Here is a 23,686-nt window from a genome sequence, read left to right as displayed (position 1 = left end):
GCACTGCAGATGCAGCCCACATCGCTGCTGACACCGATCTCTTCCCCCTCCGCTGTACCGATCGGTACAGAGAGGGGAGGGAGGAACCGGCGTCATAACATGACGCCGGCTTGTTTACAAGTGATCACTCCGTCATTTGACGGAGCGATCACGTGGTAAACGGCCGCGATGAGCGGCCGTTTACCGTGATTCGTGATGCGCCGGGTCCACTGGACCCAGCGGTCACGGATGCTCTCGTGTGCGCGCCCCAGGGGGCGCGCGAGAGCAGAATTCTGGGAGGCCGTTAATTAACGGCCTCTCAGAGTTAAACAACCGCCCTGAAGCCGTTAATCAGGAATGGGCGGTTGTTAAGTGGTTAAAGAATAGGTGTGATTTTAACCACTTCAGCCCTGGAAGATTTTACCCACTTCCTGAGCACTTTTTGCGATTCGGCACTGCGTCACCTTAACAATTGCGCGGTTGTGCGACGTTGCACCCAAACAAAATTGACATATTTTTTTTTCCACTAAGAGAGCTTTCTTTTGATCACCCCTGCGGTTTTTATTTTTTGCACTATAAACAAAAAAAAAGAGAGCGACAATTTTGAAAAAAAAGCAATATGTTTTTACTTTTTGCTATAATAAATATCCCCCCAAAAATATATATATATATAAAAATGTTTTTCCTCGTTTTAGGCTGATATGTATTCTTCTAAATTTTTTTGGTAAAGAAAAATCGCAATAAGCCTATATTGATTGGTTTGTGCAAACGTTATAGCATCTACAAAATAGAGAATAATTTTATGGCATTTTTATTATAATTTTTTTGTTTTTATTAGCAATGGTGATCTGTGATTTTTATTGGGTCCGCAATATTAAGGCGGATACATCAGACACTTTTGAGACTATTTTGAGAGCATTGTCATTTATGCCACGATCAGTGCTATAAAAATGCACTGATTACTGTGTAAATGAAACTGGCAGCGAATGTGTTAACCACTAGGGGGCGATTAAGGGGTTATTGGTGTCCTAGGGAGTGATTCTAACTGTGAGGGGGGGGATGGGCTCCCAGTCACATGACAGCGATCACTGCTCCCGATGACAGGGAGCGGTGGTCTCTTATAACACAAGGCAGAACGGGGAAATGCCTTGTTGAACTTCCCCGTTCTGAGACTCCGTGACACAATCACCGGGAGACCGCCGGACATCGAGTCCGCGGGTCCCTCGGGCACGTTCACGCTGTATGTGGCGCACGCGCCTGCCATCCCCGCCTCTTAAAGGGGACATACAGGTACGCCATTTGACCACCGCTGTGACGTATATTGGCGTGCAGCGGTCAGCAAGTGGTTAACACACCTAACCTCCTCTGCTATATCCAACCAAATCAAGCAAGTTTGCAAGGGCAATGTTTTTCCTTGCTCTGGCTGTCCACTTAGAGCTGTGCCAACAGTTGCACAAATGTTCTGCTGTGTTTTCCATAAAAACCGAAACTAGTTGTGAGGTCACCACATCAGCTATGGTTGTAAATTGGAAACTCCTTCTGCCTCTAAACTGTCAACAAAAATACCCAAATAGTGGCAAAAGTCAGCCAGCCTTTGAAGTATTAGGTAATAATGGGAAATTTTGAATGTCCACTGGGGTTTTAATTCTTTTATTTATTTATTTTTTGTTTTGTTTGTCTGTAAATGGCATGGTACCCCCTCATTCATTTGTGCAGCTGCCACTGCTACCCCTCTGAAAAGCAATCCACTATGTGTTGCTTTTCAGAGGCAGTTTGCAAGCGTTTAGGAGGCAATAGTGCCACCCCCCGAAATAGCTTTTTTTTTTTTTTTTTTTCCAGTCAAGGGAGATTTTTGATTAAAGTGTCACTAAACCCACATCATAAAAAAACTATCAATAAATGGTGTGCATTACATGCTGTTCATACTCACTCAGTCACTATGAGATTAGTTTAATGGGTTCTGCAAAAAACCTGGTTGATCCTGCTGCTCTCTTTCTCCCCCTTCTGTCCATGCCCCCAATTCAGCTTAGGATTTTGCAGCTGTGGTGACAACGCTGCACATGCTCAGTTTTCAGTGAGTTTCTATGCTGAGCATTTATTCCTGATCAGATATGAGCAGCCCATGTAACTATATAGAGTCACACATGTTGGTGTATACACAGTGGTAAATGACAGCCCACTCCCTCCCTCTTCCTTTATGCTCACTAACCAGCTAAACACAAAGGGGTGGGATGTTGCATTTAGATTAATGGAGACTTCACCTCCCTCTTATTCTAAGACACAGGCTGAAGGGGCGTGCCACAGCCTGTGACTGACAGAAATCCGCCCACGTCATGTTATTTCCACAAAATAATAAAGAATTTATTTCAGATATATATGTGTATGACAATTTAACCACCTTGCGTTCGTGGTATAGCCGAAAGATGGCTGCAGCACGGACCTAATTTGCCTGGAGGGCGTCCATGGAATAACCACCAGCGGCTGTGAGAGGGACATCAATCCCAATCATGGAGAGCCTCTGCAGAGGCTTCTGTGCCTATCAGCGCCACCTACCAGTGCCCACAGTACCACCCATCAGTGCCACCTACCAGTGTCCATCAGGGCCCATTAGTGCCATCTTATCAGTGCCTATCAGTGTCGCCTTATCAGTGCCCATCTGTGCAGCCTCATGAGCGAATTACAATGAAGGAGAAAAATGACCCGTTTGCTAAATTTTATAACAAACTATGAAACGTTTTTTTTTCAAAAATGTCTGTCTTTTTTTTGTTTGTTTAGCAAAAAATAAAAAACCCAGTGGTGATTAAATACCACCAAAAGAAAGCTAAATTTGTGGGAAAAAAATGATAAAAATTTCATTTGAATATAGTGTAGTATGACCGCGCAATTGTCATTCAAAGTGTGACAGCGCTGAAAGTTGAAAAATGGTCTGGGCAGGAGGGGGTTTAAGTGCCCAGTAAGCAAGTGGTTAAAACAGTTTGATATTATTTATATATATATATATTTTTTTTTACGCTGTATTCCAAAGGCTGTTTTTTTTTTTCTTTTTTTTTTTTTTGAACATGTGACCAGCAGCAGAGAACTAGAAGCTCCTCCTGCTTATGTCCCCTGCAGACAGGCTGGGAGAGATCTGGGTCATGTGACAGCTGTATATTGATTATGAAAAAGGTACTTTCGATTTTTATTTTTTTTTTAAATACAGTGTCATCATCCACATACAGAAAAAGAAGGGACAATGTCAATTTAAACAGTGTGTGTGTTTAGTATCACTTTAAAATAGCACACCGCAACCGAGAGCCGAGCGTTTGGCTTACGGTTGCATCGCCGTCCTATTGCCCTCCGTAGGCTAGTTCTACAGATGGTGCTGCCTGTCCATCATGGACAGTGTTGTTGGCTTTTTTAAATTTAAAGCGGAGTTCCGCCAAAAAAATTTATTTTAAAAGTGAGCAGCTTCCGGCTGGAGGTAGGAACGTTTGTGTACCTGTCTGGGCAAAGTTAGGGGGGAATGTACCACAAGTTTCTGTGAGATCTTTTATGTTGTATTGTTTTTCTGTAGTGTACCAGCAAGTTTTTGGCTGGTTGCAGCCCATATTGTGTGGCTTGTTATAATATGTATTGTATAAAACAAAAGAAAATGTCAACATTTTTCAAATACTGCAGCTGCTGACTTTTAAAATAAGGACACTTACCTGTCCAGGGCCCCCGCTCTGTCGCTCAGCTCTACGGTGCTGCCGCCACCATCAGGAAGTGAAGCCTTGTGGCTTCACTGCCCGGTTCCCTACTGCGCATGCGCGATTCACGCTGTGCAATACGGATGGTCCCTGCTGTCTCTGGGACCTGTGTGTTTCCCAGCAGACAGCGGGGAGGGGGTGGACAGGAAGTGGCGCAGATTCTGCGGATATCTATTCCCGGAAGTGGATGCAAATACCTGTATTATGCAGGTATTTGCACCCCCCTGAAAGGTGCCAAACGTGACATCGGAGGGGGGGAGGGTTCCGAAAAGCAGAGGTTCCTTTTTTGTGCGAACCTCCACTTTTTAATGATATCCACCCAGAGCCAGCTATATCTATTTACTGCGTCTGGGTCAGAGGAAATGACGGGCTGTCTGCCCACTCACATGCAGAATGAATGTAGAAACTAAAGGAAGGGGGAGTTTCAGATACGTTCTAGCACCATACATTGCTTTTTGCATAATGGGAAATCTTCATTATTAGGCATTCAAGGGTTAACTGAACAAATTGACAGGTTTAGTAGAAAATCCTGTTAATTACAAATAGTCGCACATTACCCTTCAATGAAGGTTACACAGCTGGACTATTTATAAACCGATTAGCTGGATTACATCTCATTTCTAATGGGATTAATTTCTGTATCCTGTAAATCCACGAAGCCCATTCTAATCCTAGAAAAAGGGCTGACCAGGAAACGTTCTTGTAGCTCAGACTGTGATCTTTGTGCTCCGGTGAAATGCAGCTGATTACTTGTGAACTGGATGGTATGGTGTAGGACCAGGTCACATCTTGCACCAGGGCCCTCTGACTTCTAATTGGGTCTTTTCACAATATGAGGTCTGCAGCAGCACAGAGAATCACAGATTGCAGTACAACACTAGGGGAAGTGAGAAAGTCAACTGATTGGGAAATTGTATGCTGTTGACATCTGAACCAAATCACAGAGAAGGAAGCATGTCACCAGCACACCACGGCTCTGTAATCCAGCCTTTCTCAACTAGCGTTCCTTCCAGGGTGGATTTGATTTAAATCCTGATTTAGGCTAGGTTCACATTGCTGCGATGCGGGAACGCCGCGAATCCGCTGCGTTTTCCCGCATCGCATACCTCCCGCCGGCAGTTCACACTGCCCTATGCGGACGGCTGGGGGTGTCAATGTTATGTTAATGACACCCCCAGATCCGTCGGCATATCGCAGTGCGATCTGCCGACTCGCACAGGAATCGGATCGCATGGTGTGAACCCCCATGCGATCCGATTCCGTTGCGGACCCAAAAAAGGGTCCCGTGCGAGTTTGCTGCGGGACCGCTGCGAGTTCAGCCATACTATCTGTATGGCTGAACTCGCAGCGCTACGGAGATCGGATGTGATTTGCTGTGCGAATCACATCCGGTTCTCCCCCCGCAGCGGTGTGAACCCAGCCTTAAATCACTAGTAAAAAGGCTTGATTTAAATCAGGGGTCTTCAAACTGTGGCCCTCCAGTTGTTCAGAAACTACAATTCCCATCATGCCTAGTCATGTCTGTGAATGTCAGGGTTTTACAATGCCTCATGGGATGCGTAGATCTGCAACAGCTGGAGGGCCATAGTTTGAGGATCCCTGATTTAAATCATACTTTTTAAAGAGCAACTGTCACCTCTGTCCTGCAACGGCTCTTCCTCTGACCCGCTGTTGACTCACCGACAGTCCCATTCACTTTAATGGGAGGGCTGGTGATGCGGCAGTGGCACAACAAGGGGAAGGACGTGTCAGCAGCAGGAGGGTGAATGCCCGATAACAGGCGCTGCCATGATGGATCTGAAATGACAGGTGCTCTTTAACCACTTGACATCCGCACTATGGCCGAATGACAGCTACAGCATGGATGTGAATTCCCGGGAGGCCGTCATATGACGTGCCCTGATCACTGAGCCACTGAGACTCGGGTGATCACCGATCTGAGTAAGGGGTCGGTCCCGGCTCGGTTTTTTTTCTTCCTTTTTTTCTCCTCACGCTCACAGCGGAGGAGCAATAAAAAAGACAATCGCCGGCTCACCTTAAAGGGACATCGGTCCTAAAACAGAAGAGGCAATTATGCCTCATAATTGGCACCTATCTGTGCCCACAAGTGCCACCTATCTGTGCCCACAAGTGCCACCCATCAGTGCTCACCAGTGGTGCCAATCAGTGCCACATAGAAGTGCTGCCTATCAGTGTAACCGATCAGTGCCCATCACTGCCGCCTCATCAGCGTACATCAATGACGGACAAAAATTACCCGTTTTAAAATTTTATAACAAAAAAAAAAATTATATATATATATATATATATATATATATATATATATATATATATATATATATATATATGTATATGTATATGTATATGTATATGTATATGTGTGTATATATATAATATATAATTTTTTTTTATTTTTATTTTTTTTATCTTTTTTACATTTTTTTTTTAATAAAAATCGCACAGGTGATCAAATACCACCAAAAGAAACCTCTATTTGGGGGAGAAAATGATAACAATGTCATTTGGGTACAGTGTTGTATGACCACGCAATTGTCATTCAAAAGCATCAGCGCTGAAAGCTGAAAATTGGTCTGGATAGGTGGGGGGTTTAAATGCCCAGTAAGCAAGTGGTTAAATGTAAGGACTCATTCTTGCTGGTAGTTAGAATCTTTAAAGCAGAGGTCCACACAAATTATTAACTTTATCTTAATCCCATCATTGCATTGAACAGATGTGCAAATGGGAAAAAAAATGTTTTTTTTTTTTTTATGTTTGTCTTTATTGTGGCACTTCCTGTGTTTGACCCCCGCGGGAGTAGGCGTGTATCTTCTTCATCCCCAGCGGCGCACTCCTGGGAGCTAAGTGTCAGCATTCCCAGGATTCAGTGCGGATCGTGATGGCAACTTGGAAGATTACGTCGCTCTCCGCTGTTAACACTGAGCATGCGTGGGAACGAGCGGTGAATGCTGGTTAGATTAGCATTCACTGCATCCAGGAAGATAATGCTTGTGGGCTTCACGTGCCCACAAGCAGGATGGAACCGGCCATCCTCAATTTTTAAAACTTTGTTTTTAATTCGAAACCAGACATCGGGGGAGATAGTTCACCTAAAAAGAGTGAGTGTTACATTGTGATTATGTAAGTGTCTGGCTGAAAAAAATTAAAATGGACGGTGGACCTCCACTTTAATATCTGCAAACAAAATTTTGGTTTATCTCATGGTTACTGTGACATTGTAGAAATGCATCAATGCAGTGCATGTTATCCCAGCTTGCAGAGTTTGGATTCATTGAATGAGTTTACAAAAAATATAATGTTGCAGAATATATAGCCTCATGCTACATAACTAAGCTCCATTTCATGCTGAATAAACTAAATTATTAATGTATCTTCAATAGAAAACGATATCTTTAGATAGACTTTCACTCCAAAAGCATTTCATTAAATTTGCTAACAATAAGGCCTCATGCACACGGACATTTTTACAGCCGCTTTTTTGAGCGTTTTTTGCAGCTCAAAAACGCCTGTCCATGTTAGTCTATGGCTTCATGCCCACCTAGGCGTTTTTGAGCTGCAAATGGCATAGGCGTTTTTAAGCTGTAAAAAAAAACCAGGACCAGTGCGTTCTGTGGCGCGGAGCTAGAGCTGTACAAACGCGCACAAACGCGCAACATATTTTCTTTGTTTTCTGAGTGCTATAGCCAAGAGATGTGTTTCTTTAAAAACGCTACTTAACGCTAAAAAACGCGCAAAAACGCCAATGCAAAACGTGTTTTTAACAACGATTTTTCCAGGCGTCGGAGCTAGCTTTGCAGCCAGTTTTTTAAAATGTCCGTGTGTATGAGCACTATAAAAAAAAACTATTTAAATCAAAGAAATCTGATTGATTTATATCCACCTTGGTTCCTTCAGAGGTTTCCAGGGGTTCAGCAACTTCTTAGAACAACATACTAATCACCAAATACAAATATACACATATATGATAACAATACATGCAATGAAAAAATAGTGAACATTGGTGAACCACCAAAAAAAATAATTAACAATGTAAAGTCCCAATGATGTGTCTCTACATAGATAAATTCTGCAGATCCAAATGTGGAAACAGATATTAATCGTGATATAGCAGCAAATCGGAAAAAAGGCTTGCGACTCCCTCCACCAAACACGCAGCAATACACCAGTTGTGAAGATGCAAGTCCAAACTGCTTACCAGATCTGTTTGACCACTTTAATTAACCACTTCCCACCCGGCCAATGCATATATACGGCCGGGTGGGAGCCGTCTACTCCTGATAGGACGTTCAGGAACGTCCATCAGGAGGAGCGGGATCGCGCGTGCCCGCGCAGCGGCGCGATCCCGATGCGCCCGTGTCACTCGGACACGGCGCATCTCAGATCGGTAGGAGGGCTCTGTGATTGGCCCTCCTGATCACATGACGGCCGTGTCCAATCACGGCCATCATGTGATGTAAACAAACAGCCGGTTGCTAGGCAATCGGCTCCTCCTCTCCTCACACAGAAGTCATCGCTGAGGAGAGGAGAGCAGATCGCTGCAGCCGGCTGATGATCAGTGAGTATGAGCGTTTTTTTACAGCTTTTTACTCACTGATCACCAGTCTAGTGTACACACAAATCACCACACAGTAAACGCAGCACACAGTATAAACACAATGTCCCCACACATGTCCCCAAAACATACATGTCCCCAAATAATAAAAACACATGTCCCTAATAATAAAAACATGTCCCCCACATATGTCCCACTAAAATCACATGTCCCAATGATTATCTGCACACATATGTACGTGATCACCTGCACACATATGTACATGATCATTTGCGTACATATGTCCGTGATCACACAAACCAATTATTATACACTTAACGGATTTTTTTTTACCAAAAACATGTAGCAGAATACATGTTGGCTTAAATTTATGACAAAATTTGATTTATTGGATTTCTTTTAAAATAGAAAAAAGAAAATATTGTTTTTTTTCCCAAATTTCCGCTTTTTTGCGCTTATATTGCAAAAAATAAAAAAACGGAGTCGTGAATAAATACCACCAAAATAAAGCTCTATTTGTGCGAACAAAATGATAAAAATTTCATTTGGGTACAGTGTAGCATGACCGCGCAATTGTCACTGAAAGCGCTAGAGCGATGAAAGCTGAAAATTGGGCTGGGAAGGAAGGGGGCGAAAGTGCCCTGTATTGAAGTGGTTAAAAAGTCAGTCAAACAACGCCTATACAGGATAATGCCTGCTCATATGGATACTGGTGGAAATGATAGTAGATGGTATGTCTGACCTTCAACTGACCTCCGCACACTGTGCAGGGACCGCCCTGTCAGCTCTCCGCTCTCCTCTATGGGGATCGGATGAGCACGGACCGTCTGTCCGTGTTCATCCGATCCGCTCTGCAGATGGATAGAAAAATAGGATTTTCCTCCGTCTGCAGAATCGGACTGTTGCGGAGGCGGACAATAGCGGGTGTCCCATAGAGATGCATGTATGTCCGTATTTCACCCGCAAACGGATGGATGAAATACGGACATACTGTCCGCATGTGTGAAAGGGGCCTAATGTAAAGAGCATTCTTCACACTTTCAAAAAATTGATTGACGTTCTTCCCACTGACCACCAGTGCAATGAGCCCTTCTTTCCACAAATCTTTGCAGAATGGCCAACAATTAAAAGCAAAAGTTGTTCTTTTCTCCCATTGTTCACCGATGTAGGGGGTCACTGACTTTCAATGTAAGAGGGTCGTTCTCCACTGTCCACCAATGAAGGGGGTCCTTTTTTTTTTTTTACTGACATTCAATAAAAGGGTCCTTCTCCACTGACTTTCAATGTAGAGGGGATCTTCTCCACTTTCCACCCTTGTACAGGGTCCTTCTCCAGTGATCATTCATGCAGGGGGTCCAATGTGGGAGGTACTTCATTTAAGGGAATGCTGAAATGTTCACTTTCTGCATTGTGTTTCTAGGCATTTTTATTTGTTGAATGTAACTATTATTACTGAAAATTATTTTGTAGTACAGAGCAGTGTATGATGTAAAATATACTAACTTCACCATATTCCTGATTTTTATTTATTCTTATATGTCAGCTTACTGTTCATATGAACCCTGAGCTATTGATATAGTAATAATTAGCAGGGGTACCCTGAGTCCTGGAAGTTATTTTACATTTTTGATACAGGCGACAGGGTCAACACAGGTGTTTTGCAAAGCATGGCAAGGAACCATAGTTCACTGTGGCCTGTTACAGCAAACATATTGCAACATCCAATTTTTGAGACCTTTTGATGTGGTGGAAGCTCATTAATTTCAATGGGCTGCCTTAATGCAACGCATGTTAACAGGTGGCATAATGCATATGCATTAACTCACCACACAAATGTAAATGGGCTCTTAAAGTAGAAGGAAAGGCAATTACAAGCTTTTAAATTTATCCCCCAGTGTTGTTTTCTTTCCTGCACACAGTTTGGAATAAATCTCAATGCAAATACCCTTTTTAAAACCTTTTCCCAAGCAGTCAAGCTATGGCCTGCAGTAGGATGACATCACAGCTCTAGGCATAACGCACTTTTGTGCTCCTATAGGGGAGACCTTGATATCTGACTTTATTCAATGGCCCACTGCAGTTCTCCCAGGCACTTGAGATGCCTTCTGGTCCACAGTGGCATTCTTTTTAACATTGGTTTCAATTATAGAATAAACACACATGATTGTTTTCAACTTGCTTATCTCCTCAAGAAGTAGACCTTTTGAGCAGGGTTGTCTGACTCTATTTCATTGTGGGCCTCATTAGCAGTATGTTTGTCTTCAAAGGGCTGGTTGTATCTGGGGTGCGATGTGCTTAGATTGCAGGGTCTAGGATTACGCTGTACAGAGTGTAGAGCTCAAGAGTGCATTAAGTGCACAGTTCAAGAGTGTGTTATGTACAGAGTGCAGGATTCAGGGATGTCCTATGTACAGAGTGCAGGGTTCAGGGATGTCCTATGTACAGAGTGCAGGGTTCAGGGATGTCCTATGTACAGAGTGCAGGGTTCAGGGATGTCCTATGTACAGAGTGCAGGGTTCAGGGATGTCCTATGTACAGAGTGCAGGGTTCAGGGATGTCCTATGTACAGAGTGCAGGGTTCAGGGATGTCCTATGTACAGAGTGCAGGGTTCAGGGATGTCCTATGTACAGAGTGCAGGGTTCAGGGATGTCCTATGTACAGAGTGCAGGGTTCAGGGATGTCCTATGTACAGAGTGCAGGGTTCAGGGATGTCCTATGTACAGAGTGCAGGGTTCAGGGATGTCCTATGTACAGAGTGCAGGGTTCAGGGATGTCCTATGTACAGAGTGCAGGGTTCAGGGATGTCCTGTGTGCAGAGTGCATAGATCAGGGGTGCCCTGTGTGCAGAGTGCAGAGTTCAGGGGTTCCCTATGCAGAGAGTGTGGGGTTTAGGGGTACACCACGTACAAAGCTGTCCCTTGTAAACACAGAAGGCTTCTGTATTTACAAGTAACAGTGGGGAGCGGGATCAGAGGGTGAGAATTGGAGGTGGCGGGATGGAGTTCTCGCACGTTCCAGCTGCAAAACTTGGTGGGAGGGATGAATTTGGCCCACGGGCCTTGTGTTTGATACATGTAGCTTAGAAAGTTGGATATCCCATCATACAGGCCTATCTCATACAATGGATAACGATTGTTACAATAGATACAACAATTTATTTACTATTATAATGTTGTAATGATAGGTTGATGGGTGTAAACCAGGTGGTGACAGCTCCAATACTGACATTGGATGTTGTGCCAATAGTTTTATTATTGTCCTCTTTCAAGAGATTCTTGGTTTCTAAAGAAAGAGAAGTTGAGTGTTTTTGAAATTTGGTACTGGGATTGTCCCATCTCTTCATTTTTAACCAAATATTGTACCTCGAGACAAACACACCTTTTGTTCTGTTTGTAGGGTGTCCTCCGGCAAGGATGAAAGATGGACCCAGAAGAGCAGGAGCTGCTGGGGGATTACAGATATAGAAATTACTCCTCAGTCATCGAAAAGGCTTTGAGAAACTTCGAGTCCTCTACAGAATGGGCTGATCTCATCTCATCGCTTGGAAAGCTCAATAAGGTACTAACACCATTTTTATGGGCATTCTGGGGAATGTGCCTAACAAAATGAGGAACCATTTGTGGCTTATGGAAATTGTAGTCCTACCATTTAAAATACAAATAAGTTAGAACTGGGCGATTTAAAAAAAAATAAAAAAATTCACGATTCGAATCAAGATTTTATTTTTTTTTGTAATGGACACCGCGCCAGTCCTGAGGTGCTGCGGGCAGGAGTCTTTAGGCAAGGCTGCGGCTTCGGCCTAGTCTGCTGCGTCCGGCCTCACGGACTAGGCCGAAGCCACGGCCTCGCCTAAAAACTCCTGCCCGCAGCACCTCAGGACCAGCGCGGTGGTGAAAAAAAAAAATCAAAAAAAATCGATTTTCTTACATTTTGAATCGATTTGACCTCTCAACTCGATTCAAGATATTATTAGTGCAATTATTTAAAAAGACCAATACCCTTATTTTCAAATACAGTTATTTATTTATTTTTTATGTAATTTTTATTGTTTAAAAAGAAATTACAAAGTAAGATAAGCAAACGTAAAATATATTAAAATTACAAAGAAGAAGCTATAACAAGCACCAATATATGGTCTTTTTAACATTTCAAATGGTTACTTTAATTGATAAGACCCTCCTGCCCAATAGCCTTCGATCTGAAAATCAAAAAAGGGGCTGGGCTGAAATTCGTCGGCTGAACAGCAGCTGCATCCAGTCAACTGCAGCCACTGTTCAGATAATCTGCATTGTGTAAAAAGGCTGTTTGATCCTGTCTCCTCTGATCATCTCCTTTTCCACTGACTCCAATAAAAATCCTGATATTTACAGAGGCGGGGTACAGGCTGCACATGCTCAGTTTGGTGTGAATTGCTAGAGAGGATTTTTTTTTTTCTTGGAGGAGTGCATGTGATCAGCAAAGGGCCAATCAACACTGTCCAGACAGAGGGTCAGGAGTCCTGCATCCTGATATGACAATTGTGGGAGACTGAAAACTCCTCCCACAAGCTTTAACTATACACTCATAGAAGTCACAAGACTCCTCAACTGCTGATGAAACATGTTTTAGCAGTTTATATTTACTACAACTATTGCATTTCCATGTTCTGTGTACTGTGGGAGACCTGATATAGTGAATGCAGGCTCCTGGGTTTAGTAACACTTTAACCTCTTGCCGACCAGCCGCCGTCATTATACGGCGGCAGGTCGGCACGTTCCCACGAGCCGCCGTAGCTATACGTTGGCTCCTTTAAGTGGGATAGTAGGCATGTGCGCACGCGCCCACTGCATTGCGGGGGTGCCAATGCTCGTGGCCGATAGTCGCGATGACCGGCGGGCACAAGAGGCAGAACGGGGACGTGTGTGTGTAAACACACAAATCCCTGTTCTGTTCTGTGGAGGAGAGGAGAGACAGATTGCGAGTTCCTAATAGCTAGGAACCACGATCTGTCATCTCCTATAGTCAATCCCCTCCCCCTACAGTTAGAACACACAATCAAGGAACACACTTAACCCCTTGATCGTCCTCTAGTGTTAACCCCTTCCCTACCAGTGACATTTATACAATAATCGGTGCATTTTTATAGCACTGATCGCTGTACAATTGTTAGTCGCCCCAAAAATGTGTCAAAAGTGTCAGATGTGTCTGCCATGATGTCGCAATCATGATAAAAATCGCAGATCACCGCCATTACTAGTAAAAAAATTTATAAAAAATGCCATAAATCTATCCCCTATTTTGTAGACACTATATCTTTTGCGCAAATAAAATCAATATACACTTATTGCGATTTTTATTACTAAAAATATGTAGAAGAATACATATTGGCCTAACCTGAAAAAAATTAGCTTTTTTAAAAAATAAATAAAACGGGGATATTTATTATAGCAAAAAGTACAAAATATTGTTTTTTTTTTTTTTTTTTTTTTTCAAAATTGTTGCTCTTTTTTTGTTTATAGCGCAAAAAGTACAAACCGCAGAGATGATCAAATACCACCAAAAGAAAGCTCTATTTGTGGGGGGGAAAAAAGGACATTTGGGTACAAAGCGTCACACGACTGCACAATTGTCAGTTAAAGCGACGCAGTGCGGTATCTCGATAAATGCTCTGGTCATTGAGCAGCCAAATCTTCCGGGGCTGAAGTGGTCAAAAATAGGAGGAGGACTTTCCTCTTTGTTAATCTTGTAGGTATAGCGCATAAACATCTTGCTGCCCTCTCAGGCAAACTAGAAAACAATAAAATAGAGGAAGCACCAACCTAGCACATTACCATAACTCAAATCTAATAAATTAATAAACAAGTGAATACTCACAAAGGCATGTCATATATAGACATATTTAAAAAGCTGATGAGACTGCCTCCAAATCCACCATAATCTGCTGAAGGCATGGGAAGACCTCATAGCGGATAGAAACGGCTGATGCGTTTCGGGGGTCCTCAGAACCCGGGGCACCTGAGCATGTGCAGAGCAGGGTGAGACCCTGTATTACTGGATTTTAACCGCTTCCCATTGAGCAATGTACGTCGCTGGAATTTCAGTGGTTATACCAGGATGATGCCTGCAGCTGCAGACATCACCCCGGTATTGGTTTTTAGAGCCGGTGATTGGCTCTCTTGTAATGGCCAACCAGCTGCTTGATCATTATTACAGGCAGTGGGAGGGGACAGCCCCTCCTCTCCCCGCCTTCCGCGGCTCTCCTGTCCCACTGGGAGACCCGAGCGTCACTGGCTGGCCGGGCGGACAAGCAAAGCCTGGATCGGCTGTTCGTTCTTGGTGCGTGCGACCGCAACAAAGGCGACACACGATGTCAATTTTACTATTAATAAGCAACGATTTAAAAGCCTTTAATAATAAATATCCCCAATATAAAAAACAAAATAAAAAAAAAAAACGATCTTTGTGTTTTCAATGCTTTTAAGTGCAGAGGAGAGATTTGGGCTCTCATAGACACAAGATCTCTCCATAAAGAGGAGCTGTCAAATGCCTATTGCTGTCACAAGGATGTTTACATTCCTTGTGACAGCAAGTGATAAAAAAAAAACCTCTGTCTTCCTGTGTTTGCACGCAAAGGCGAATGCAGGCTTTGGACGCACACTCACGCAAACAGCGATCATCCCCACACACGTGAGGTATCCCCACGAACGTCGGGTCATGGACAGTAATTCTAGGACTAAACCTCATCTGTAAATCTAAAGTGGTAACCTGTAAAGGCTTTTAAAGCGTCACTTATGAATCGTAAATTTCTACATCGTTTGTCGCCTTTGTACGGGCACGCTCAATTTTAAAGCATGACATGTTTGGTAATGTCGCAATCATGATAAAAAGCAGATCTCCGCCATTACCAGTAAAAACAAAGCAAAAAAAAAATATAATAAAAATGCCAAAAAATCTATCCCCTATTTTGTAGACGCTATAATGTTTACGCAAACCAATCTATATACGCTTATTGCGATTTTTATTACCAAAAATATGTAGAAGAATACATATCGGCCTAAACTGAGAGAAAAATTCGCTTTTAAAAAAAAAAAAAAATTGGGGATATTTATTATTAAAGGCTTTTAAAGCGTCTCTTATGAATAATAATATTTACATCGTGTGTCGCCTTTGTACGGGCGTGCGCACAAATTTTTTTTTGTAGTTCCTTTATTGAATGCCAGAAGAAATAACAGGCGCATGGACAACAGTGATAAAACATACATCATTGCAAAACATAAACATCTCGGTAACACCCGGGTGGGAGATATAGAGACCATCCCCAATTTAGGCTTAAACAAAACATGGAAGCATTCCCGGACAGGGGGCTAGATTCCCCTCTAAGACCTCCGACACCAATTAGGCAGTTTGATCCCACCCAGGTGAGATGCGCACAATTTTAAAGCATCACATGTTTGGTATCTATTTACTCGGTGTAGCTTTAGCGTTTTATATTTTACAAAAATATTCTGTTATGTATTGAGTTTTTTGCATTAAAATTTAAAAACGTGTTTGTTTGTTTTTTCCCCAAAAAATGATTTTGAAAAAACACTGCGCTAATACAGTGTGAAATAAAAAAAAATGCAAAACCCACCAATTTATTCTCTAGGGCCTCTGCTTTAAAAAAAATGCATAATGTTTGGGGGTCTCTAAGTAATTTTGTAGCAAAAAATACTGATTGTTACATGTGGGAAAAAGGGCCAGAAAACGCCCAGACTGGAGGTAGTTAACCACTTGCCGTCCGCCCTATAACAGATACACGGCGGCAAAGTGGTTTCCATATCCTGACCGGACGTCATATGACATGATCAGGATTTTTAGCCGCTGCGTGCCCCCGGGGGCGCGCATCGCGGCGATCGTTGTTGTGGGGTGTCAGTCTGACACCCTGCAACTACGATCTCGGTAAAGAGAGTCTCCGACGGAGACTCTTTACCATGTGATCAGCCGTGTCCAATCATGGCTGATCACAGTGTAAATAGGAAGAGCCGGTGATCGGCTTTTCCTCACTCGCGTCTGTCAGACGCGAGTAGAGGAGAGCCGATCGGCTGCTCCCTCTGACGGGGGGGGGGGGGGTCTGTGCTGATCGATTATCAGCGCAGCCCCTCCGAGGATGCCCACACTGGACTGCCAGGGACACCACCAGGGATGCCCAGCACAAGGTATGCCACCCTAGACCACCAGGGATTCCAGTCAGGGCCACATTGGATGCCAATCAGTGCCCATAATGGATGCCAATCAGAGCCCACAATGGGCATCACTGATTGGCATGCATTGTTTGGCACTGGCATTAGTACAGTATAATATAATACAATGCCGCCTATCAGTGACCATCTGTATAGCCCATCTGTGCCGCCTGTCCATGCCCATCTGTGCCGCCTGTCCATGCCCATCTGTGCCGCCTGTCCATGCCCATCTGTGCCACCTATCCATACCCATCCATGCTGCCCATCCATGCTAATCCGTACTAGCTATCAGTGACAATTTGTGCCACCTATCAGTGCCCATCGGTGTCGCCCATCGGTGTCGCCCATCAGTGCCACCTATCAGTGCCACATATCAGTGTCCATCAAAGCTACCTCATCAGTGCCACTTCATTGGTGCCACCTCATTGGTGCCCAACAGTGCCGCCTTATCAGTGCTCATCAGTGTAGCCCCATCAGTGCCCATCAGTGAAGGAGAAAACTTACTTGTATACAAAGTTTTGAAACCGAAACAAAAAAAACATTTTTTTTTTTCCAAATTTTCAGTATTTTTTTATTTGTTTAGCAAAAAATAAAAACCGTAGAGGTGATCAAACACCACCAAAAGAAAGCTCTATTTGTGGGTAAAAAAATGGGTACAGTGTAGCATGACCGCGCAATTGTCATTCAAAGTGCGACATCGCTGAAAGCTCAAAATTGGTCTGGGCAGGAAGGTGTTTAAGTGCCCGGTATTGAAGTGGTTAAACAGTTAGGCACTTATAAATATTTTTTTACATAGCTATACTTGCAAAAGGGACCAGCCTGAAGTGATCTAGCAGGACTTCATTTTCTGACTAAAGTTCTACTTTAAAGGAAAAAAAGATCACTTGTTCCCTGAATGAAGTGAGGACACATCGCTCTATTGTGCTGGTCTGCATCCTGTTTGCACGCTTCAGCTTCCTGGTTTGAACTGTTTGTGTTTCCATGCATGAAGTCATCTCACCTCCCTGGGTTTCACCTATTCTTTGTATGGTTGTCAGACTGCACAGCACTCCGTGTCAGGGTGTCAGAGTATGCTCCAAACTTAAAGAGGCGCTCCAGAAAAGCCCCCCCCCTCCATTTTTTTTTTTAAAGTCAGCAGCTACAAATACAGTAGCTACTGGCTCTTAATATACGGACACTGTGAAGGGATCCAGCGATGTCCTCACCGAGCCGATTCTTCAATCAGCTTCGGGTGCAGGCGCCGGCATCTCAATAAAGGGAAGCAGGCAGTAAAGCCTGAAGCTGAATACTGTTTGCACATTTTGCATGAGCTGCAGCCATGTAGCCACATGCACCCCTCCTGGGGTTGCACGGCTATGTTTACTTTCCTGGGCCAACAGAAAGTGAGGGGAATTCCCGTCTTGCAACATGTGTCCCCATTGGAAGATTTCCCCTTAAATATTGCTCTGTGGACAACTCTTTTTCCACGTTATGGGAATATGTCCTTAGACAATATGGGGTTAACGCAAATGCTGGTGCATACCCGCACACAACCATTCATTTGTAAGGGTGGCTACATGCAACATCCGGGCCTCCTGGGCATGGAAACGCACCCTTTTTTTACGCTGTACGTGACCCCACATGCCCGTCTGCATTTGGTGAAGTTTTGTTATACAAGTCATGTTTTTCTTAGCACTATACCAGCCTTTACAATACATAATACACTTTCATTTTCCCAGTAGATGTTTTCGTAATGCCACAAGGATGAGTCACGGGTCATTGCGCTGTAATGAAATCCTGGCACTGAGTCTAATGTCCAGGATTGAGTCAGTTGCATTCTTCCCAATTTCTGCTTGGCAGCTACTGTGTAAAATCAGCACTAAACAGGCCTGGAAAACACATTCTGGAAATATTAGTGGTGGAGTTATTTAAAAGTCTAAATATAACCTGTAAGCTATTTTGTTTCACAAGCCGAAAAGTGCTATTTATATGAAAATTAGATCTTCTAAACTAGTGTTTCTCAAAGTTTTTTCATAAGCGGCAGCCTTTAAGTATGCAAAATCCCAATGCGCACCGCTTCTAAAATGAAAAAATGTAAATGTTACTTATCAATAGGAACCTGAGCCTGGTATGTACATGATGTACATAACCACTTTGATTAAATGAACTTCACATTAGAAGCTCCCTTTCATGTCAGAGGTTCTCCCTTCACAACAGAGGTTACTCCATCATGTTAGGGGTTCCCCCCTTTGCGTAAGAGGTTCCCCCCCTTTGAAAAAAGCACTAAAAATGCATAGGTGTGAATCAACCCTAAAGCCCCATACACACTATCAGATTTTCTACTGATTTTTGTCTTCAGATTAACCAAAACCTTGTAGTACAAGGGCCTGCCTGATTGCATACAAATTGCAACTCCTAAGGTTTGACCTCATATTATATGGTTTTGGTAAATCTGAAGGAAAAAATCAGCATCTGATGAATGTGTATGGGGCTTAAGGCTTTATTCACACAGATGTATCTATGCATCGCCCACACGAGGGCTGTGTTTACCCACACAGGGATGCACAAGTTTTCCATGTATTCTCGTGCAGGCAGTCTTATTGCTGTCAGTTGAGACACAGTGGCTGCTCGAGTGTTAATTTCGTCAACGAAAAGTTTTTGTCGGCTGCATTTTTACAGTGACGAAAATGAAACGAAAAGAACATGCACGTTTTCCGTCCACTGACGAAAACTATGACGAAAATCAAATCCGTTTTCATTAACGAAAAGGGGACAAAAATGTGAGTCAGGGACGTTTACCCTCTTGAACTAACCGTTTTTTCCTGGAGCGCCACCTGCTTCCACAATCTGCTCCCAGCAAGCAAGCACACCGTGACAACTGCCAGAGACCTAAGAGTGGGAGAGCAGCACTATGCATTACAGGCAGGGCTCAAGTCCTGCGGGAACGCATGGGAACGGAGTTCCTGTACCTTTTCCACAACAGGAACTCAGTTCCCATTAGCAGCCGTGTCCTGCAAGACTTTGAAGTATGTGAGCTGTGTGGCAGGTGCTACACCAGCAGCCGCCGACACAGCTCGCAATAGTAAGTGCCGCACACCAGACCATTCAGGCATTGCCAGTAGGGGGCCCCATGACAGCTTCCGCTTTGATCTACCTGTCAATCACAGCTAGCTGACGGATAGATCAGGTCTCTGCTGCTAAGAGATTGTATTTAGTCAGACCTCTCATGATGATCCACACCAGCCCCTCCTGATTTTTTTGTCTCCTCATCTTCCCCCCAGTCTCCTGCATACTTGCTCTGTGTGTCCCGTTTAATCCCCCCTCCTCTATCTTCAGTGCCATATGATGAGAGAACCCAGAGGAGGAGCACAGCTATTATGCTCACAGAACATGCAGGGAGAGAGGTGAGCTGAGGGAGGAACATCAGTTTGGGGTGGTAAGCTGAGCACAATACCTGGCAAAGTTTAATGCCAGGAGGGAAGTTTATGTGGAGATATGGGAAGGGTTGGAATAGCAGCGAGTGTGTGTTGGAGCCCTGCAGAGTTTGCAGCCCCCCAAGCTAACATACATCTCCTAAGCAGGAGCACATCACTATCTCCCCAAGCATTCTGTCCAGATAATGTGCAGTTCATTTATGACCTTTCCGTTTAACCCTGTGTTATCCAAACTCTGTTCAATGAAAAGTGTAAACTCACCACATAAACACTCTATATACAAAATAAAATTCCCCAATAAAGATCAGAACATGATGTTCACATTTGCATGGAAGCACAATTGAATGAATGCTGATTATTTAGAGAATTACCGTATTTATGTTTTAGTATTTTTTTTTAATTTTTTTTATGTAAACGGTTAAGCTTCACACACACAATACGAAAATTGGATAAAAAATACCACTTTTGAAGCGTTCGTGCATATGAGCGTATCTTTTTTTATGTTTGGTGGGTGAGTGGATCTTGGGTGGGAGTTCCCACACTTTTTTCCCCAGGACTTGACCCCTGATTACAGGCCAGCCAGGCTGAGGCCTCGACTCATGAGATGAACGCACCACTAGGCTCCCAGGGCAGAGCAGACTGTGAATGTGTACAGTTGTGTATTACAATTACAGCACAGCAGGCCTTAGGCCTCCCCTCAGCTCAGACCATCATCCGTCCAGACTGAGCACTGTGTGTGCAACTGTGCATTACAGGCCTCCCCTGACCACTGGCAGTGGCATCCAGGACACTGTGGATTACAGGCCACCCCTTAGACCACCATCCAGTACTATGCAGAATTACAGGCCTCCTCAGTCCACCTTCCAGAGCACTGTGCAGCATTACAGGCCTCCTCAGACCACCGTCCAGAGCACTGTGCAGCATTACAGGCCTCCTCAGTCCACCTTCCAGAGCACTGTGCAGCATTACAGGCCTCCTCAGACCACCGTCCAGAGCACTGTGCAGCATTGCAGGCCTACTCAGACCACTGTCCAGAGTGGGTAAATATGAATCTGTGAGTTTGTTCAAACCTTAATACCAGGAATAATAACATGGTATTAATTTTTTTTTTACTCCAGGACTGTATAATGCGTTTTGAAATTCTAGAGAAATGCTTAAAAAATGCATTATTTAACTAAACGGTGCCTCCACACTGCCAAACAGACCTACTTTATCACACTCATTAACACCTTCTTATACACGTCGACATCAACTCTTCTCTACCTTCAACACTCTACTCTGTCCTCCACTGCCTCCACCCTCTAACTCATTTACTGCGCAGGATATCGTCAATCACTTCAAAAATAAGGTTGATACAATTCATGAGGGGATCTCCAATGCGCAGAAACCTCCCCCACGCAACAACTCATGTCCACAGATACAATCATTACTTCCCTCATTCAATCCTGTTAGTAATAATGAGGTTGCTAAACTTTTATCTAGCACTCATCTAACCACCTGCCCCCCTGGATCCTGCTCCCTTGAAAATGCTACGCTCACCCTCTGACTCGCTTCTACACTCTAACTCACATTTTCAACCACTCCCTCTCTTGTGGCATCTTCCCAAACTCTCTTAAACATACGCTAGCCACCCCCATACTTAAAAAGCCCACACTGGACCCCACCAATCTTAACCAACATCCCATCTCCTTACTCGCCTTCTCCTCCAAACCTCTTGAAAGACTGGTCTACATCCGATTGAGCGACCATCTGACCATGAACAAACTTCTTGATCCCCTTCAGTCCGAATTTCGCCCCTTCAACACTCCATGGAAACTGCTCACCTTAAACTCTCAAATGACCTACTAACGGCTAAATCCAGCAGACACTACTACTTCTCCTGGATCTATCTGCTGCCTTTGACACAGTGGACCACCCCCTCCACCTCAATAAACGTAACTCCTTTGGTCTCTGTGACTGTACTCTTCGCTGGTTCTCATCCTACCTATCCCACCGCTCCTTCAATGTCACTTACAACTCTACTTCCTCCTCTTCTCTTCCTTTCTCCATTGGGGTCCCTCAAGGTTCTGTTCTTGGACCTCTGGGTCAGTTGATTGCCTCCCATGGCTTTCAATGTCATCTCTGCACTGATGACGCCCAAATCTATCTCTAAGAAGCCCTCCCTGCCCCAGCTCTCTCCATCTGTCTCCTCACGCATCAACAACTTACTAGCAGACATATCAGCCTGGATGTCGGATCACTTCGTCAAACTCAACCTATCCAAAACCGAGCTCATGATATTTCCTCCCCAAGGTGCCACTTCCCCTGATTTCTCTGTCAATATTAATGGCTCAACTATCAACTTGTCCTCCCACGCCAAGGCCCTAGGTGTAATCTTGTACTGTGAATTAACCTTTCGGCCCGCATCCTATCGCTGTCCAAAATTTGCCTCCGCAACATCTCCAAGATACACCCCTTCCTAACCAATGTCACCACAAAGCTTCTAATTCACTCCCCGGTCATCTCCTGTTTTGACTACTGCAACTCCCTCCTCATTGGCTTACCTTTAAATAGGCTATCCCCACTTCAGTCCATCATGAACGCTGTTGCCAGGCTCATCCGCCTAACAAACTGCTCAGCATCTGCTATACCCCTCTGCTAATCCCTCCATTGGCTGCCAACAAATTAAATTCAAGATACTAACTATAACTTACAAAGCCATCCACAATCTGGCCCCCAGCTACATCACTAACCTAGTCTCAAAATACCAACCTAATCATTCTCTTCGCTCCTCCCAAGACCTCCTGCTCTCAAACTCCCTTGTCACCTCATCCCATGCTCGCCTTCAGGACTTCTCCAGAGCCTCTCCCATCCTCTGGAATGCTCTACCTTAATTTGTCCGATTTTCTCCAACTTTATCCACTTTCAGACGATCCCTGAAAACGCGTCTCTTCACAGAAGCTTATCTGGCCCCCACCTAACAACTGTACATTTATCCTCTACATCAGCACATCCCCCACAGTTATTGCCTCTTGTATTTCTTGACCTTCCCTCTTAGAGTGTAAGCTTTAAGGAGCAGGGGCCTCGGATTCCTACTGCATTAAAGTGTATTATATTTGTACTTTGTTTACAGTTGTAGTTGTATATTGGAACTTTTTTCATGTTCCTCAGTCATCTAACATTCATTCAGTAATCTGCTATTTTAATCCGGATTGTTTTTCCTATTAATATGTTTACTGTTGGAGTTGGCCGTAGTCCTCTCTCGCTTGTAATGACGGGGTGTGCCTGGCAGTGTAAACACTCTTCAGCAGGATGTGGAAGGCTATTGTCCTGACTAACATGCTCTAGCAGCTCTTTGGAATGAAATGAAAGGGATATTCTCTTTCTGTGGGGTAAGCCTTTTCTGGCCCTTTAAGGGCAAGTGCACATTTAGTGCACTTATCCTTTCATGCACCCTACCCAGTGCTCTCAAAAAAGGTCCTACTAGATCCTTATGTGCAGCCTGCCTGGTATGTGCTCTGTGGACTCCATTCACTTTATTAGAAAGTCCTGTGCTGGTCTCTTTGGAGATGCAGAGGCTGTGTGGCATTGAGAAAGTGACACAGTGAAGACCACTGATACCTCCACCATTTGCAGTGGGGGGATAGACTCTGTAAGAGGTCCTGATTGTCTGACCCTACCGTAGTAGCCAGCCAGCACCTCCAGGGCACACCCTACTCCTTGTCAGACTGCATTTTTCTTGGGTCCAGCTTGGCACCATGCAAGTATGTAAGCAATAAATCTCATATCTGATGGACTGCTGGGGAAGCTGACCATCC

At 44.0% G+C, this 23,686-nt stretch overlaps 1 protein-coding gene across 1 annotated transcript in view; it reads left to right on the top strand.

The window, feature by feature from the left end:
* DOP1B (DOP1 leucine zipper like protein B) overlaps window positions 1–23,686 on the top strand; it is a 202,967-nt gene that overhangs the window by 29,084 nt on the left and 150,197 nt on the right. The window contains exon 2 of the mRNA XM_077479923.1: window positions 11,675–11,836. Within this exon, the coding sequence (XP_077336049.1) occupies window positions 11,699–11,836 (138 nt within the window). The 5' untranslated portion in view covers window positions 11,675–11,698. The remainder of the gene's footprint in view (window positions 1–11,674; window positions 11,837–23,686) is intronic.

Source organism: Lithobates pipiens, unplaced genomic scaffold (genome assembly GCF_037356315.1).
Source record: "Lithobates pipiens isolate NorthernLeopardFrog02 unplaced genomic scaffold, aLitPip1_a1.2 Scaffold_16, whole genome shotgun sequence".
NCBI classification, from domain to species: Eukaryota; Metazoa; Chordata; class Amphibia; order Anura; family Ranidae; genus Lithobates; species Lithobates pipiens.
Note: the sequence above shows the minus strand (reverse complement) of the source record. Positions and strands in the feature narration are given on the sequence as shown.